General features: G+C 38.3%; 1 protein-coding gene across 1 annotated transcript in view; it reads right to left on the bottom strand.

The window, feature by feature from the left end:
* Positions 1-20,793, bottom strand: part of LOC110174250 (mannosyl-oligosaccharide 1,2-alpha-mannosidase IA) — a 363,419-nt gene that overhangs the window by 118,191 nt on the left and 224,435 nt on the right. The window contains exon 4 of the mRNA XM_020940313.2: positions 612-692. Within this exon, the coding sequence (XP_020795972.1) occupies positions 612-692 (81 nt within the window). The remainder of the gene's footprint in view (positions 1-611; positions 693-20,793) is intronic.

Genomic DNA, 20,793 nt, shown 5'->3' with positions numbered 1-20,793 from the left:
GTTATAATTATGCACTATTAACTTCTAGGTTACACTTTATAATAGCTACACTTTTAATACGCTTAAAGGGCCCGTATTACACTATTTTCTGATCTCTGTTCATCACAAACATACTCAGAGTTATGTTTTGTTTCATTTTGTTTATGCTTAGGAGTTCTCTCAGCCCTCGAATTGCCCTACAGAACTAAAGGTAAAAGGTAGGTGTTAACTTGAAAAGAATGTTCCAATATATTTTAACACTGTGTATTTCTGTGGAATCGTTCAGTTGCACTTCCACCAAGCAATAACATCTCCACACCGAAAAGCATTTGACAGACTCTCCGCCAGAAAAGTTACACAGTTCAGCCTTAAGTAGTGGCTCGTGCAGTAAAAACAGTAGATAAACAGAGGTAAAAGAGTCTGTGGAAGAGCCTGATTGAGGTTTTACTACACAATACTACTACTATATCTCCCGTGATTTAGTAAGGGAAGCATCTCCAGGGTCAAGCACTTAACCTAGACTCTCCTTCAGCCCACCAGTTCATCAAGTCATTTCCAAGGTTAGCCCAATATAAAGGAGCAGCCCAGAGAAGCAGAGTCGTAGAAGCTGTATAGATGCGTATAAATCTTACCTCTTCTCCTGTCAGGTAATACGCCGAAAGCAAGCCACCCACGTACCGGATGTTCACCTCAAACAGTGATGCCTCTCCATTCTGTAGAGCAAAAAAGAACAGAAATGTTAAATAAACTCAAAGCTTTAAAGGTGGAGATGTTATTGCTTTGTCTAGAATGTTTCACGGTATGGTATTAAACCTTTTATCTACAGGCATGCAGTTGTTTCCCAATAAAATCTAAAACCACTGCATGTGAAAAGTAAATTAAATAGTTTCAAATATACCCAAATAATCTGTTTTCGCTTCACATCTGTCTGTTTGAAACATGGTTGTAGTCAAGGTGCCCTTTACTACACTCTTTTGGTCACTGAGCAAACTGCAACAACTGCGGTTCAGAATGACCCATGAACTTGTGTTGTTTTGCCTTTCTACAGCTCTGAATAAATCCATATCATCAACCAGAGCTGTGCGGTGATTCCTAATAAGTACGCATGTGCAGCAGGAGACGACAGCAGCAGCTCTAACTTTCAACACAAGTGTCTAAAAATAACTTTGCTTTTAGTGACAAGTCATTGTTTGTTAGCCTAAGTCATCAGCCGGTTTCACTTTTTTGGAAACTGTCTGACAACACAGCATTAGAATTGGTTCGTTCGACATTCGGCAGGTACTTTTTTTTATTTAACCAATCGCTGCTATTTGGTCGTGATGCATGTAATGCGATGCTATTGGAGCTAACTGGTATATTAAACTTTTCCCAAATCCCGTAGGAAGAAGGGAAATAATGTCTTTCCCCTTGATAAAATTCACCAAACATTCTCTTTGTTTTGGCTTTAAATCCTCGATCTCAGGAATCGTTGCCAACACAGAATGTATGGCTCTTCGCTGATGGGCTGGTGCCTGAACTCGCACTTCCGGGGATTCTTGCAAACCGTCTAGTGTATTCTGATTCCTGACCTAGTCGCTGGAGAGAAATTAAATTGAGCAGAGGCACTAAGTGGTGCCAGCCTGGCTAACTGTTTGTAGCTTTGTATTTGTAGTGATTAAATGTTAGTTAGAAACACAGGCCATCATTTTATCAAACAGTGAACTAGTTATGAGGCTAGTTTCAATGCTAGTTTGTGTGAAATGGAGGATCCAGATGGAGCAGTGGACTGAGAGCAACTGGAGAAGAGCCCATCTTGTCTGTGTGTTTATGAAGGAGCGACAGCATCAGTGGAATAACAGCACTATTATACACATGTAAAAGAACATTTGTCAGCTCTGGTCCTGCTCTGCTTCAGGGAAATACAGGACACTCCATCAGGAAAGACGTGGTTTTGCATCTGTGAGAGGTGAGTGTGAGCTGTGCTTAAGGGGGTGTTTGTGACACATCAGGCTGTATTATAAGTGCACCTGTCTAACCAGTGCACTGTGGTTGTTAGTATCTCTTCGTGATCTTCATGAATGTACATGTACACATGAATTTGTGTAGTAAATGCATTAAACATGTGTAGAGCTGTCATATGTCAGTCATGGTTTCTAGATGTATTATAATAATTAAGGTGTAAGATATAAAGCATAGGAGTAGAAATAAAAAGCCCACAAATAGCCCTGTTTGTACAAAGAGGGTGTTAAATACAGTCCCATATACAAATATTCATAAACTATGTAGGTCCAGGCTTCTCTAATTTGACTCCAGAATGTCTCACTATACATGCAATTAATATGAGTAAAAATAAATATACTACTTTGCACTGCATAAAAAGTGGCATAATTAAATCATTATCGATTAAATATTGATGTCCATCCCAAGTCTGCTTGCCTACCCATCAAAGTCACTGTACTCTACTACTGTGAGTTCATATATATACTCTGCCATAATTTACTCAAAAGGGTAAATTTCTCTATATCCCCATGGAAACTGCAGTTGCTAAGAGATATGAAGAAAATGCTATGTATAAAATCGGTACACTGACCTTGATTAACCTCATTATCCCTGTTAAGAAATGCTGGAGTATGTAACTATGAGCCATTAAAACAGATTTGCCTTAATTCTAAATAATTGTACATATTTAGCAATTATAGACTCTACTTTTAAATGTCAGATGGCATGCTAACAAACAAAAAGCCAGATCAAGAGGAGTGTGGGCGACAGTAGCTCAGTCGGTACAGTGTTTATCCACTAATCCACAGGTTGGCAGTGCGATTCCAGCTCCCACAGATTAATACTGTTGTTGTGTCCTTGGCCAACTCACCTCGCCCCCAGTGTCTGTGTACACTGGTGTATGAATGTGTGTGTACATGAGTGAGTGGTTCCTTGATGTAATACGAGTGAGTGCCTTGAAGATGGAAAAGCGCTGTATAATTAACAATTTTGTTTGGTGAAAGGGGAAGTCTCATAAGTAGCCTGGCAAAACAGCCTCTCCATAGTTTCCTTACGAATCCATTTTGTCCTCAAACCCTGTTTCTCAATTGCTATTTGTCCTATTTCTAACATTTCTGAATACTAACATGAGCTGGCATGTATATTCTAACACAGAGAAGTCCTTGTGTTTCTCTGAGGCTGTGTTCACACTTTCTCAAACACTACAAAATCAAATCCAGAACTAAACCAGGACTACAAGAGGATCAAACCAAGTCTACACGGCTCACGACTTCAGCCATGGTACTAGTATTGTCATTCATTTTTATTCATTGTTATCACCATATTAAAATTTCAAGCTTCATTTTAATACTAGGTCGAAACACAATAAAGATTTCAATATTACAATGTTAAAAAAGGGGAAATTTTCAAGAGGGAGTATTGGACTTCTATTAAGGATTTGCGTGTTGGGGTTGATCGGGAAGGTGTTATCCAGTTACTACAATATAATCATGGCGACTTTAAACAGCGCAAACAACATAAAACTGTCCGAAATTGCCAGCTCGTTAGATCAGCTGTCATTAGAAAGATATAATGCTAAAGTCATCCTCCTGGGTTGTGGAATAGATCCCTAATTTTGACGCTCACTCTGGGCCCAACCTCCAATATCCATCTATTTATAACTACTTAATTCATTCTACATCGTCCTACACCTACCAAGGACTAAAAAGTTACAAGGGGTTAGAAGCTTATAAATATTTTGTAGTGGGATGCGTGAAATCTTTGTTGATCACCGAGCCACCACATCTGTTCCTGAAAACAGCCAGGGTAAGTAGAATGGGGGGCAAAAACAGAACCGCAGCTATTCCGGGTGGTGGAAATTGATTGAGGGGGAGACTCCAGCGAAATTGAGGACTGGGGCTGGTGAGATTCCATGCCACTGGAAGTGAGGACCGGGGGGGGGGGGGGTTCTGTGCCGCTGAAAGTGGAAAACTCAATACTACACATTGGTCCAGACAGATAGTTTGGCCTCCAATATGGTGGCATAAACAACAGGTCACGCGCTTTTGTGACATACACTCGAAACCTTAATGGGGTATTACCCATACTCCCTTTTATTGTTTAGAAAATACTATATTCGTCAAAACCAACTTATTAACAGGTTTAATACGTTTCAGTTTAGTTTTTGTCTGCCTCCCCTTTGCTATCCGAGGTCAGACGGTTTCCACAAAGTGAAACCGGCTGATGAATTAGGCTAATACACCCTCTTTAACTCTAAATATTTGTAGTTTGGTTGATATTACCACATGGTCTTATATTATTTCTGATATAGATGAATACATTCTAACACTATTCAGGAACTTTGCCCATTTTATTTTATTTCTAAGTATTGACACCAGCCCAAATGAGCATCTAGTTTCAATACTAGTTTTTGTATCGATTAGCACCAACCTCGCTTGACCCCGGTGGAATTTTCCCTTTTCGTATCAGTTAATCAATGTATATTTGACAGCTTAGCCAAGGTTTTTATAAGAAGTCTGGAAGAGTAGAACCACTGAGAAAAATACAGTCTCAAACAGATCTTGAGAAAGGACTTACATCGACTAATGTTTTCCCCCTGAGTTTTAACTGAAAGGCTTCCACCGCTATTGATTAATGGAAGCTAAAGTTTACAGCGGGCTTTAACTGAGACTCCTCCAGCCCCTCAGCTAAACTGTGTTAAAATGTCATCTTCACTGTGCTCAACGTTGGACGCTTTTGGCTCCAGATCAGAAACTTGTAAATCTACTTGGATCACTGTTTGCCAACATAAAATGATTGACTTGATTTCTTTTTTTGCATTTGAAAGTAGCATGAGGAGGTAACGCCGCATGTGTCTCAATATGTCATCATAATTACAGCTTCTTCTGCTAGCTGAAGGTGGCTGTATGCTAGCTCTCATTGACTTAGGGACCCATTGAGAAGGAAATTGCTATCTCAAGTGCGGATGATAAGAAAACTGTAATTGGGTGCCAGAGAGGGCAATTAGCTCCACGCGCAGAAAGCATAAAGATAAGGAGGCGCTGGCATTCGTTCAAAAGTATCATTTATCTCCATACGTATAATATCTTTCAAAATATATCTGAAAGCATTTTGAATTATTGAAATTGTTTTTGTCTTAAATTGTCAGTACTTGGCAGCAGATTGTGCGCCATCCTGAATCGGTGGTTAACGAAGTACTCAATTTTGTTACTTAAGTCAAAGTACAGATACAGGGGCAAAAGAAATACTCAAGTAAAAGTATCAGTAACATTTTTTGAAGAGTTAAAACATCAAATATAGTGACTTTTATAAAGAATTTGCCTGATTTGAAATGATTCAATTGATTTCTTAAGTTTTCTAGCTGTTTTTGTGTATTTGGTTTGTTGAAAGTTGAGACAGTAACTCAAAAAAAAAAAAAAAAAAAAAAAGTGTTAAAAATAAAAGCCAGCCATTTCAGTAGGTCTCAAACCTTAAACAAAAGTACTTTTTACGTTTCAGTCCAGATCTAAAATGTAATAGAGTAGAACGTCCAGATACATGCTCTCAAATGTAGTGGAGTAAAAAAAAAAAAAGTGGATACTTCTCTCTTTTACTTCTTCGTCTGTAAAATGTAAAATGTTAAGTACAGATACCTAAAAATTTAAAGTATTGTACTTTTATCTTTACTTTTGTACTTCCTTACCTTTCACCACTGCTCTGAATTGAGTTCTACACATTATCAATCTGAAAGTGATTGGAAAACGTTGAGTGTCACGGCAGCTGTTTGAATTTGACTGGTCCAAGGGTCACAACAGCAGAACAAGCTGAAAAATTCTACTTTTGTTACATCCAGTTTGAGAGAAAAGTACTGATATTATCCTTGTCTACAAATACAAAAAGCAGTTTCCTTCTGCATGTTTTTCAAAATTCTCTGTATAGGCTCTATTCACGCTTACGTCACAAACAAGGAAGACATTTGGAAACATGCGATGACAACTTCCAGTGTAGTTACCAACACTGGGCTCGCCGACCGACTGTGATAAAAATCATTGAAGTAAATGTGATGAAGACTGCATATGTATGTGCCATTTGGAACCATCTTGAATTTGGCGCCTTCATCTCTTCTAATCACATGTATCCAGTGCGCTCGGAGTTGTGTATCAGTGGGGAAATGATGAAAACAGAGGTACGGTTGTAATTGTTGATTAGCCGAACATAACAATGACATGGAGATAGAGAAAGCTGGGCCATGTTCTAATTTTTTCTAGATTTTGTCAGATTTACTACCGCGACCAGAGCCTACTTTAAGTTGTCACTGCATGTTTCCGAACGTCTTCCTGGCTTGTCACGTAAAGGTGAATAGAGCACAGATATCGCAACAATCCATCTTGCACTTCAAGGTTAACCCTCAACACCAACTTGCCCCAAAACTTTTCACTTTACTTTTTCTCTTCTGTCGTGGTGACAAATGAACTGATGCTCAAAAAGATAACGGACTAACAGATAAGGCCACGTCCACACTGAAGAAGTATACATAACACTAAATGAGCTTGTTTTAGGGAAATGTCAGAAAGGTACAAGGTCTATCAGCAAAGGTGATCTGGTTAGAGTGTACTGAAACAAGCACAGGAGCTAAAACTGATGGAGACAAATGTGCTATGGACGAAAGGTAATTATAAGCACTCTCCATTTTTTGCACAGTTTTTTTTTTTTTTTTTTCAACAACTGATTTAAAAATTTGAGATATTTATTTATTTTTCATTATTATACTAGTATCATTATTATTACTATTATTTTTTACATTTTCTGAATCCTAATAATGTCTTCTTTAGCCTTCTATATCCCTAAGACATGTTCCTTGAAACTTTACAACACTTTTTAAGTAAACATTTGCACTCAAAAGTGCTCAAACATTATTCTATGAAGAGTCACCTTATTGTTATGTTCATATTTCATGATCTTATTTTATATTTCTTTTATAAAAATGACATTTCTTCATTGAACTACTATCACCACATCCTTGTAAGAGATGATAGTAGTTGTGTATACCTCTTAAAGTAAAATTCATAGTAAATAACTCCTACTAACTACTACTAACTACTCTGATTTAGATTCGTGGTATGCGTGAAAAGTAAAATTAAAAGCACTGAGAGTCTTTTGACGTCTAAAATTTTCGATATTAAGATTAAGATTGATTAGAAACATTTTTAATTTGTTTGATTTTTGTTTTGTTGTAGATTTTGATTAATCATTTCTTTTTTAGTCCTGACAATGACTCAAAATGTGTTCAATCCAACTTCCCAAACACTTTTTAGTAAGATTTGAATATACAAAAGTTATTCTATTAACAGCTTGCTTTTATAGGCCCTTTTCACGTTTACTGGGATGACACTTGGACGACTTCCGGTGTCGTTACCGACAGTGAAGGTGATAAAACCATGGACTGAGCACCAGCATCTTCACAACCTACCAAAGCTTTCCATGGGGGATGGGACTCTAATCGTATCTTTGACGTCACTTACAGGCAGCTGGTTGTAACTGTTGATCTGCTGAACATAACAAAACTCTACAATGGCATCTTTTTTTCTTTTTTAATCAAGTTAGACAAATTGTAATACATGAAAGAATACAATGACATCTAGATGAAGAAAACTGGTGCATTTTCTCAATTTTCCTATTGCCAACAGAGCCCAAAGGATCCCCAAATGTCTTCCAGTTTTGTAACGTGCGCGTGAATAAAAAAAAAACTGACATCATACTCAGGTTAAGTGGAACTCTTAAAACACGAAACATAGTAAATAACTTCACACTAATTTTGTATTCCTTCCCATAGCAACTTTGAGCTGGCAAAACGCTCAGGGTAATATTTTCAAATCATAAGATTATTTTTCTCCACACCATTTAGAGTCTAGCGAGCGTTTCCAAATGAATTAGGCGTGTTCAGAGTATTTTCTTTCACTGGATTCACATCATGCAGCCATTCAATTTCCCCTCCAATTAAATAACATGAAAAGAGAGGCCTGGGGCGGAGTGAACGCACATTAAAAAAACAACTTAAATCCACACTGCTCTGGCATTTATTCACAACACGGACGAGATGTGAGACAAGCCTATTAATAACAACAATGTCAAAATCTCAAATGTTTTTTTTTTTTTTTTTTTAATTCCAAAGAGTTTATTTTTTATTTTATTTTTTTGTTTTAATCTTTTGCACTCGTGAAATTGAACATGGCTCAGATTCACATGGGATTAGACTTTCAATTTACTAATAAAAGCAAGTAAAGAGGCAGTGGTTTAAAGGTGCACTGCGCAACATTTCTGGTGGAACGTCCGCTACTTACTTGTCTCCATGGAGAGCTTTGCCTTTGCCTGGAATGTTCCAAGGTATGACATTAAACACATCCACATAGCATTACAGGTGTTTCTATCAGAGGTGGGGTCTTGCAAGTCTTGACTTGGACTCCAGTCAGACTTGAGTCACTATTTTTACGACTTGAGACTTGACTTGATAAAATGGACTAAGACTTGGGACTCGACTTGGACTTGAAGGTCAGTGACTTGGGACTTGACTCGGGCTTGAGGCCTGCGACTTAAGAAGACTTGAGAAGCACTTTTAAATCTGAATTATGTATTCTGACTCTAACGATTCACTCTAAGATCTTGTCAAGACATTTAAAAAGGAAAAATGGGCATTTCTACATCTCTTATATACCCTATAAATACTCATATATAAATATACTATGACTTTATAAGTATAATTTATCTTAAAATTCATATAAATTGCAAAAATCTAAGCTATATTTGGTACTTTGGTTTAAAGACTTGAAATGACTTGAAGTTCAAAGCAGACGACTTGGACTTGACTTGGACTTATGGGCCAGTGACTCGAGACTCAACTTGGACTTGCCTGTATTTGACTTGGGACTTGACTCGGACTTGAGGTCAAAGACTTGAAACTTACTCTAGACTTGAAAAAGGACGACTTGGTCCCACCTCTGTTTTATATTGCTCAAAAATACCAAACAATCATTCCTTCTGTGACTCTCCACAGATCTGAACTGTAATGTAGTTTGGTGCTGGAACCTGCTTGTCTCCCTTGTGATACACTGCAAAAAGTTCTAATCTAGGTCAATTAAGATGACTTTAAATAAGAACATATTACTTCAATTTGAGTAAATCTGATTGACAAGTAAAAATGGAATACTATATTTTTTAATTAGCAAGCAACATAACAGTTATAGTCTTTTTTTAAGTACAAAAACTAAGTACAATTCCCAAGATTGAGGATTTAAGTATGTACAAAAAGTCTTGTTCCATCGGTGAAATCTATTCAAATCAGTTTAATATGTACTTAATTCAAGAAATGTTTATGTACCGAGTGCATTTTCCAGTGTAGGTTTAATCTATACTGTGGAACCTTCTAGACAAAGCAATAACCATGGAGACAAGCAGGTGGCCGACCCGAGAGACACTACAAATGTCACACAGTGCCCCTTTAAACAGATGGGCTGAATCTCAAAGCATTTCAGAACATTGATTATCTGTCACGCTGTTAGTATTAGACAGGTCACATGACGATAAGGAAATCAATATGGAGAGGGCTTGAGGGGCTTGCGTCATTTTCTTATATGTAATTTAGCTGCGATGTCCTTTAGCAGATGGACGGTTATGGGAATAGAGAAAGCTGCAATTCTAATTATTATTACGAGCAAATAAATACTGCACATGTCAATCAGGTTTTCAGTCTTATCTTAAAGGTGCATTGTGTAACTTTTCTGGTAGAAGATCCGTCAAACGCTTTTCTCCATGGAGATGTTAGTGATTTGTCTGGAATGTTTCACAGAGTGGCATTAAACCTTTCAATCTTCATGGAGACCAAACTAGACTAAGATACAGGTCAGATCTGTGGAGAGGTGACCCCAATTTTGTATTTATTTATTTATTTATTTTGGTATTTTTGAGCTATAAAACCACCTGTAAGTGAATAAATGTAAGGTAGGTTATTGCTTTGTCTGGAATGTTTCACAGTATGGTGTTAAACCTTCTATCTACAAGTCAGATCTATGGAGAGGCAACCCCACTCACAGTCAGAAATGTACTGTTTAAGAAATGTAAAGAAGAGCTGTTTAATATCATACTGGGGAACATTCCAGGCAGACCAATGACATCTCCATAGAAACAAGCAGGTGACAGAGCCTCCACCAGAAAAGTTACACAATGCACCTTTAAATTGAATTGTTAGGTTAGTTTATTTGACATTTGTAGTTAAAAAGCACATTGGAAAAACATGTGCAATATTCTTTCAACATAAATGTGGGTTTTGTTAATTCCAATTTACTAAAACAGAGGAACCTGGAAATATTTGGTGATTAAACTTTCAATAATACATACAGTATATTGCTGTATTATATTTTATGTACATACAGTATTTTGCAATCATTAAAATGAACAAAATGGTGAATATATTTTAAAGAGTCCATATTGTGCTATTTTCTGATCTATGGTATTATGTTGTTTCTTCATTAAATACATCCCTGGAGTTGTGTTTTGTTTCATTCACACGTTTAACACACAAGTTCTTCTCTCAAACAGGAATACAGGGAGTGCTCCACTGTGTTTTTAAACTCCATACAGCTTCATTTGAATCATTTGGATCATTTCAGTCCTGGAATTGCCAAACTCTACTGAATTAAAGTAAAAAGTGATGTTAACTTGAAAACTCCCACTTCATGACATCACAAGATGGAACAGAGTATTTTGATCTTTGGAGATGTATGCAAACTAATACTGCAGGGATACTCAAACATGTGTGAATGAAAACAAAAACACAACTCCAGGTATGTTTTTGATGAGATAAAAGTGAAAAAATGCATAGCACGCTCAGATGGCTTTTTTATTTTTAAATATGTTAGACATCGGCCATCTGAGCGTGTTATGCATTTTTTCACTTTTATCTTGTTGTTCCTTGCATTTGCATCTTTACAAGAACTTTGGTGTACGTTTTCTGTTTCATTTGATGTTTCTGATGAGGTAACAGCATTATAACATGACTAAAAGCTCACAAGTGTCCATTTTGAGTCCTATCAGAGCTTTAAATGCATTCACAATAACCATTACACAATTATTAATCCAGGCTTCTTTTCAGCTTTAATTCAGCATGTTTTCCTCACATTAGGTAAGACTCTGTTGGTGTCTTTAGCCCTTTGCAAACATGGCAGAAACCAGGTGAAGTGGAGCTAATTAGACGACCACAAAACTGCCACAGCCTGGATATTTTCTCTTCCTCCAGAAAAAAAAAAAAGCACCACTGCTGCTTGGGTTCATGTATTTGTGATGGTCCAACAACTCTACCACAATTCAAAAGGGTAATGGTGAAGCAAGAGGGGTGTTTTCGGAAGAGCTATATCTGAAAAATTAAGCAGCTGATAAATAAAGTAGCCAACCATCGCAAGCCAGCTCCATTTGATAAGGTTAAAATGGGGAAAGTTCCTCACCTGCATAGTCAGTAATGGGACGGAAAGTGTTTAGTTACAGAATACTGAATACCTGCAATAAAATGTATTTTGTAATGTACTGTAATATTGAGTCCAATCAGAGTACTGTATTCTGACTAGTTGGAATACTTTGACACAGGGTTGCATTCTAAACAATAACAGAAGATTTTAAATATCACAGTGCGTAGAGCATTTTGAGTTTTGGAGATATAGACAGACTAATAATGAAGGGTTACTCAAACAAGTGGGAATGAAACAAACACAACTCTAGGTATATTTTTGGCTTAAACCTCACAACGGTCAGTTTTGTGTAATATAGGACCTAGGAGTTTGTGGTAAACGTGACAGATACTAGTAAATGACTCAGTAAACATTTAGCAGTATAGAACCATATGATAAAACTATTATAGTAGTTTTCACTATAGTAGTAGTACTTACTGTTTATCTGACAATAAAGTTGTTAATCAATACTCATACTTCCATATGATAGTTGTAAATAGTTGTATAGTGCAATCATGAACTTCTTATTTATTTATTTATTTATTTATTTTTATCACAAAATGTCACAGCTCCAAGTCTGGATGAATAGTCTTTGGAGATTTCTGTGTTGTGGCTGAAGGCTTGAGCTATAAGGCCCAACAGAACGCTGTGTTTGCTTCCAGTCTCAGCTGAAGATAGAGTCCTTTCACACAGACTGCGAGTTGGCTCAAAGAACAGACTTTTTCTTTAGTAGAAAACTTTGGCAAATTGTCTATGAAATTACCCCCAGGACATTGCAACTTCCAGAACAGTTTTTTGTACTGGAGTGTGTGGGATGACCACAGCACCACTGGAGACCTGGAAACTTTAGAAACTATCCGTATAGACGAAAACTTTGGACTGCATTTTGTTTGCCTATGGGCATCACGTAAAAAAAAAAAAAAAAATCAACTTGATAGATTTTTCCAAAAGCAGTTTTTGTGATAAGAGCAAATTATAAAGTTGACTTTTTGGCAAATAAATATGAAAAAGTAGTAACTAAGAAGTAGATGAAGGTAAAACTGCTTAAATACAGGATTTGTAGCAGGGATGCACCAATACCAATACTGGTATCAAATAGAGGTGCCGATCCAGGAAAATCTGCAGTATTGGGTATTGATTCCATGATATTGGTTCAGTTCACTCTTTACTGACTGATGCAGGCCCAAGATTTCATGATGTTTGAACTTTAATTCATACAAAAGCTGTTCAGTAGTTACATGCAGCATACATAACACTTGCATAACACAAATAGATCAATCTTATAATAAGTTATTTTGAGAGAAAAAAATGACATTTTTAATCTCTACACTTGCATCGCGTAGTATTGTATATCGGCAGATTCTTAAAGACATAATTCCAACTAGGGATGGGCATGATTAATCGATTAATTGATAATTTTGAATTTCATCGATTACGTTCATTTTTATCGACAAACCGAATGTAGATTGCTGTGCCTAGCGTGACTAAACACGTAGCTCTCTGCACTCAGAAAGAGCGAGCAGACACAAACATTTGGTCCGCCTGCAATGTGCTGAAGCGCAAATGCGTATTTTAAGGATGACTTGTACAAGAAATTCCACACGTTCTGTTGCGTTCGGGACAAGTGGGAGGCCGTGTGCACAGTGTATAAAGCAGCACATATGTTTCGGTGTCCAGTGGGAAAAAGCTTTGCCAGGTGAGAGGAGCACAATGTGGAATGACGAGTCCTCACCTCCCACCCCCTGTACGGTGTCCTGGTTTGACAAACGCAAATATGGTCACACTAACCTGTATTCCACTGAGTCGTGTCGCATCAACACACAAGAGCTGCTGTTTTTTTTCTTCGCTTAATTTATGCAAATTAGCCATGCGGTTTTAAGTTTCATTTCTGTGAGAGTTGCGCAAAGCTGAATTAAACACATTATAATGTCAAACGAGCTGATGTGGCTCTAGAGTGGTTACAGTTTATATGTCGTAAAGTTGAATTTATTTATGCAGATTAGTAATGCAGATAGTAATAATAATGATGATAAATTTTAATATAAAAAACATTAATGATTAATCGATAATCGATCGTTAATTCTCCCGACGATCGATTAAGAAAATTTTAATCGAATGCCCATCCCTAATTCCAACATCAGTAAAGAAACTGAAAAACCTGGATCTGTGCATTCTAATTTGTATACAAATTGCAGGATGATGCTAAATTACTCAGAATTAATTTACTGCTGTTTATTCATTTGTTAAAAATGCAGAGTGGCTTTGCAGTAGAATGACAATCATCTGATCTTCCTTTAATCTGCTCATGTAACAGGCTTGTAAACGAGACTGTAGTTAATTAGCTGTTAATTAGCAGTTGTGTATGCAGTGTGAAGGCCTGACACGAGCGGGTGTGGAACAGACCTGCGGCGAAGAGCTCCTCAGAGTTGGACTTGGCTTTGTGTCACCTCCTGTCTACACTGAACTGCGATAGCCCCTGGTCATGGAAACATCTTTATTTATTTATTTATTTGAATATGGACAGATGCACAAACACAGATGAACAATTCAGTAATCTGACGCAGGTATCACGGTGTTTACAGCCAACGTTAATACGCTACATTATGCAGTCCCCAGAAGGGCTTTTTTAAAGGGTTCACTCAAAAGCAGTGGATGAAAAAGTAATAAATATAGTGAATGTGTCAAGAGAATCAAATATCAAAATATCACAAACATACAAACTCACACTTCCCTCATTCTCATCCCTAAATTGACTCTTGTGAGCTTTTGGCCATGTTATAATCTTGTTATCTCCTCAAAAACATACCTGGAGTTTTGTTTTGTTTCATTCACACATGTTTGAGTAATCCTGCATTCAAGTTAACAGCTAACTTTTACCTTTTGTTGAGTAGAGATCGGCAGTTCCAGGGCTGATGTTATCCAAATGATTGTAGTGAAGGTGCATGAAGTTTAAACACAGTGCAGCATTTCCTCTATTAACACATGACATCACAATGTGGAACAGTGTTTTCTGTTTGTGAGAAAAACTCAGCCTAAATATGCAGGGTTTGTGTGTTAAACGTGTGAATGAAACAAAACACAGCTCCAGGATTGTTTGTGATGAGGAAACAGCATTATAACAGATTAGAAAATAGTGTAATATGGGCCCTTTAACTATGTGTATCAATTTGTCTTCTGTGATGACTTATAATGAAATATGAACCTTTCGATTAAATGAGGAAGAATAACATGTAATCCAGTTTATTACTGTCTATTCTGTCTGGATGGATTAACAGATTCTGGCAACAAAAATCAATAAATACATTTGTAAATTCTGAAACAGATGTTGATGACAAATGACTAACACAGAAAACACAAAATAATGTGTCACTGTCAAAACACTGAGTTGATGTAACTCAGTGGCAATGCCAGAAGTTTTCAAAAATAAATAACGATCACAAATCACAGGACCAATAAAGCAGCATTAGGCTATTAAAGGTGCACTGTGCAACTTTTCAGGTGGAGGGTCCACTACCTACTTGTCTTCATGGAAATGTCATTGATTTGCCTGGAATGTTCCATGGTATGACTTTAAAATAACCATCTAGAATTGATTCATTATGGATGTTTCTATTGCTTAGAAATCCAATAATTCCTTCTGTGAATAGGGGTGACTCTCCACAGATCTGAACTGTAATGTAGCATAGTGCTGTAAACACTTGTGTCCCTCTTTACTGTGGAACATTCTAGACCAGGGGTCGGCAACCCACAGCTCCAGAGCTGCATGGTAATCTTGTAACATTCAAATAAAACATTTTTAATATTTTGGTCGCTCAAAATATAAGTCAAAGCTGCCGATTTGCAACACCCGGCACAGGTCTGGCAGCCCAGACTTACCGGCACCTGCACCAGCAGCATGATTTATAGAGCTTTTCGACCCCTGGTAGGTAAATGATGGATAAATCCGAGAAAAGAAAAGCTTTTGAAGAAAAGACAATGTTTAATGCTACGTGGGAAGATTCATTTGCTTTCACAGCTGATGAGACTGGTACATGCAATAAAATGATGCTGTAATAATTTGAGTTTGAGGAGATCGAGCAATAATGTGTGTAATGCGGTTTTGCGGACATTTGTTTACGTTTTACAGAAACAAAACTTAAAACTACATGACTCATTTGCATAAACTATACACACTGAAAAAACAGCTGGCTCCTTGTGCTGCTTCTGTTGGACTAAAGGACACGACTCGGTGGAATATGAGTGTTCTCTCTGTGCTTCTATCGCATTGGAGATGCTTGATGTTAAAACTTTGAGAGATTATATGTCTGCAGGTCATACGCACAAACCATATGAATGAACATATATTCTCTGTTAAAAATTGTTTAAAATGGATTGCAGTGTTATCCTCATTTTTTAGATGTCAAAAGGGTTTTGTGGCTCTAGATGTTTTTCTTTTCTGTGGGAGACGCTCCAAATGGCTCTTTGAACATTTAAGGTCGCTGACCCCTGTTCTAGACAAAGCAATAACATTTCCACTGCAGCAAGAAGGTGGCAGACCCTCCACTAGAAATGTTATGCAGTGGACCTTTAAACTAACTCAAGACGAAATCCTGGTGTGAAATAGATTCTGCTCAAACTACACTGTGGAGAAGACTGATCCATGAGAAGTGAGTTATGAATCCGCTCAAATTCATAAGCAGTTTGTGATTAATTATTGAAACACTGTTAACTCATGCATTTAAAAGACATATTCTAGCAGGGTCCCTCTCTCCTGCCGCGCCTGTGTGAACTCTCCCAGTATCCAACAGCCCACCCAAACCCAATCAGTTAACTCCCAATACTTTACATAATTCACAAAGCTAAGTGTTATCAAGGAAATAAAATGTAGATCATACCTGATGAGACCAGCCGCATTAGCCAATCATTTAAAGTAATGTCTCTCTGGAAGGCCATTTAATCAGTGTTATTGGTTTGAAATGGGAGTGGAGATTCGCCTCAGTGTCTCGGCCATCGCTGTTAAATTGCATCATGAAAATGTAAGGCGAGCCTGGCTGTCACGTAAAACAAGCCATGGCCACATCTGAGCTTTACTGTCAAATGGCTGTCTGTTAAAATACTGTTGGAAGTATCACACGGTGTCAGTTTGCATTTAGAGTGACCACAGAGGGACAAATGAGGGAGGCTTTGTGGTGCTGGGATTGTTATAGAGAAATTAAAGTCTTATTCCCACCTCAGGCAAGCTTCTGTGATTCTTTTTTTTTATGTAAAACAGTCAGAGAGCTGGTTCAAATAAGAAATGGCTTCCACAGTGGTAGCAAAAATGCTTTGGAAATTATTGTTTACTTGATTTGCCAACCTTATTTGCAAGTCTTAACATTACCTCTCTGCATTACACCTCTGTCGACTTTGAAAAACTCTGTCCAGAGTATTTTACAGGATAATTGCACATATTTTTAACACTTTTATATCTTTAATCTGCAATTGTTTCACTGTCTTATGTCTCTATTCACTGTTAACATAATAAACATTAAATAAACATTAAAAGGCCCATATTTTGCTATTTTCTGATCTATGTTGTCATGTTTCCTCATCACAAACATACCTGGAGTTGTGTTTTGTTTCATTCACACATGTTTAACACACAAGTGTTCTTCTCTCAAACTGAAAACACTTTGTTCCACCTTGTGATGTCATGTGGTAATACAGGAAGTGCTCTACTATGCTTTTAAACTCCATATAGCTTCACTAGAATCATTTGGATAATTTAAGCCCTTGAATTTCCAATCTCTACTGATAGAAAAGAGCATTTTGACCTTTGGCGATATTGACAGACTAATAATAAAGAGTTAGTCAAAGATCTGTGAATGAAACAAAACAAAACTCCACATATGTTTTTGAAGAACAACATTATAACTTGTCTTAAAGCTCACAACGTAATGTAGTTTGCAAAGAAGACACGCCGCTGTAGCCTGTGAGCAAAAAGTTTATGTAAGGCCCGTCATATTTGCATAGATTTGATGATGGACTCATCTGTTATACAAGCATACGCCGTCCAAATGATGATTTCTATTGTTATTACAGTAAACTCTTAATTTGACGACCCGAGGCTCCATTGTGTGATCTCTGGTTTTGTGGTGTCATTAAGTTGAGCGATCTCTTAACAGCAGAAAAAGCTGTTTAGCATGCTCTGCAGCTTAGAGCCCATTAACGCTAATGTCACAGGCTGCTCTTCAAGCCTGGATGCTGATCAAGACTATAATTGCTCCACAATTACAAAAAGAAAAGCAGAAAGCAGACCCGTGCAGGCGGCTCCTTGTTGTGAGAGGAGGAGTAGAGGAGTAGAGCCTGTTCTATTGTCAGCCTGGGCTCTGTGTGTGTAGACGAGCATGTGGAGCTGGTGCCGTCCGCTCCAGCAGCAGATATAATTGGTCCCTTTCATGATTTATCCATGTTAATTAGCGTGGTAAGTGTGAAGCTGCACCTCTGATTGGAGAGGTAGTCATCTGCTTAATTTTTAGCCTTGGCTCGTCAGCTCACTTTCTTCAGTCACATCGGCGTAATTTGGCTTCGAGGAGTGTTCGCGAGCTCAAACCTGGACCACAACGCGCCCAGACTTTCGCTCAGTAACAATGATGCCTCTTTATTAGCACTAAATCATTACATTAGCGTCAAAATCGGACACCGCACTGGCCAGCTCTCCGCTCAGCTCCCTGGCACAGACAACGGCGCTCCCGGGCAGTGCCAAAGCAGAGTTGTGCCCGGTCCGGATGGCGGAGCGTGCTATGTTCGGTGAGTCCTCGAGAGACGGAAGAACCAGCGTCAGACACACACAGGGACACAGCTGAGCGCATCTGATTCAGAACACCTACAAGCTACAACACCTCGTACCCACTCACTCATTACATTCACTAATTAATGTTTCCTACTGTTGCATTCTCCTGCAGAGCTCCTCAGTAATCATAATGTAGCCTTATGGCAGTACCAGGCCTTTTATTACACCTCTCTTTACATAGACAGAGTGTGGTGCAACCATCTGTGTACACAGTGTAACCAAGACTACTTCTAGTTTGCATAATGCGCTGGCCCACTCCTGTAGAAACTGGCCAGCGGGTTCAATCAACCCTCTTTCATCCAAGTTGTCTAAATTTTAATGAAGTGTAATATTACTGAATGCGTTTAGATTAGGAATAGTTGGTGACGGGCTCTTAGTGGTTCATAGCTGGCCAAATGTAGTATCCATAGTGGATACTGAACTATCACGGGCAGTGCTTGGAGCTGAATACATGTATCAAGAATACACATACTTAAGACTAGTGTTGTAGACAAGACTCCACTAATCGAGACCAAGACCTGCCCGAGACCACAGGGTCCCGAGACCAGGACAAGACCAAGACCTCTGAGGGTCGAAGCCGAGAAAAGACCAAGACTTTTAAAGGCCGAGACCAAGACAAAACCAAGACTTTTAAGGCCAAGACCGAGACAAGACCAAGACTTTTAAAGGCCAAGACCGAGACAAGACCAAGACTTTTAAAGGCCAGACCAAGACAAGACCAAGACTTTTACAGGCCAAGACCGAGACAAGACCAAGACTTTTAAAGGCCAAGACCGAGACAAGACCAAGACTTTTAAAGGCCAAGACCGAGACAAGACCAAGACTTTTAAAGGCCGAGACCAGGACAAAACCAAGACTTTTAAAGGCCAAGACCGAGACAAGACCAAAACTTTTAAAGGCCGAGACCAGGACAAGACCAAGACTTTTAAAGGCCTAGACCGAGACAAGACCAAGACTTTTAAAGGCTGAGACCGAGACAAGACCAAGACTTTTAAAGGCTGAGACCGAGGACAAGACCAAGACTTTTCAAGGCTGAGACCAGGACAAGACCAAGACTTTTAAAAGGTCAAGACTGAGACAAGACCAAGACTTTTAAAGTACGAGACAAGACCAAGACTTTTAAAGTACGAAACAAGACCAAGACTTTTAAAGGCAAAGACAGAGACAAGACCAAGACTTTTAAAGGCTGAGACCAGGACAAGACCAAGACTTTTAAAAGCCGAAACCAGGACAAGACCAAGACTTTTAAATACCGAGACAAGACCAAGACTTTTAAAGAGACAAGACCAAGACTTTAAAGGCCAAGACCGAGACAAGACCAAGACTTTTAAAGGCCAAGACCGAGACAAGACCAAGACTTTTAAAGGCCAAGACCGAGACAAGACCAAGACTTTTAAAGGCCGAGACCGAAAACAAGACAAGACTTTTAAAGGCTGAGACCGAGACAAGACCAAGACTTTTAAGGCCAAGACTGAGACAAGACCAAGACTTTTAAAGGCCAAGACCGAGACAAGACCAAGACTTTTAAAGGCAAGACCGAGACAAGACCAAGACTTTTAAAGGCCAAGACCGAGACAAGACCAAGACTTTTAAAGGCCAAGACCGAGACAAGACCAAGACTTTTAAAGGCCGAGACCGAAACAAGATCAAGAATTTTAAAGACTGAGACCGAGACAAGACCAAGACTTTTGAAAGCCGAGACCAGGACAAGACCAAGAATTTTAAAGGCCGAGACTGAGACAACACCAAGACCACAGCCCATCGAGACCAAATCGAGACCATCTTTGTAATTTTTGACATTTATTTGTATTTTATGTATTTTGTGTTTTGTCACATACATGTCAATGTTTTTTATAGAACTATCGCCATTTTATCTGATAAATGTTAAGCTTAAAATAAGACAAGCAAACTGTACTGCACTTTAAACACTTTGTACCCCTTTTTTGGACCTTCACCCACAGTTTGAGAACCTCTTTGGGAGCCTCTTTAAGAGAACTTCCACTGGCACTTTACAGAAAACTGAAGAAAGCAAAGAAAGTGGGTAGGATTTTTGAACCTGTTTTTTTCAAGTTCCTAACTGCACATAGACCTCGAGTCTGTGACAAGACCGAGTCCAAGTGCCTTCAAGACCGAGACAAGACCAAGTTAAAAAGCGGTCGAGTCCGAGACGAGAGCAAGACCGTAAAAAAACGATCTCGAGGCCTTCTGAATATTAATTTTGAGTAACTGTATTCCGGTACAGTTACTTTTTCATTTGGTGGTATTCAGAGTCCAGTTACTTTTCTAAAATCAAAGGCAGTACTTCACAAAAATCACAAAATTTAGGCTTCAAACTGCACATAATCAGTGGCAAAAATAGAAAACTGATAGCGATTAAAAAAATGCATAACACATGTTGAAACAAATACATATAAAGCTGTTTTTAATCCTATGGAATTCTTAAGAGAAACCAGCTGTTAAGACACTTGGCACAGCATTATTTCATCTGTAAAACAATACATCCCTTTGCGACTCTTATTTCTCTGACCTTCTGCCATGACCTCATCTTACACC

This window comes from Boleophthalmus pectinirostris, unplaced genomic scaffold (genome assembly GCF_026225935.1).
Source record: "Boleophthalmus pectinirostris isolate CB_2022bp ecotype Guang Dong unplaced genomic scaffold, ASM2622593v1 HiC_scaffold_6, whole genome shotgun sequence".
NCBI lineage: Eukaryota > Metazoa > Chordata > Actinopteri > Gobiiformes > Gobiidae > Boleophthalmus > Boleophthalmus pectinirostris.
This window is presented reverse-complemented; position numbering and strand designations above follow the sequence as displayed.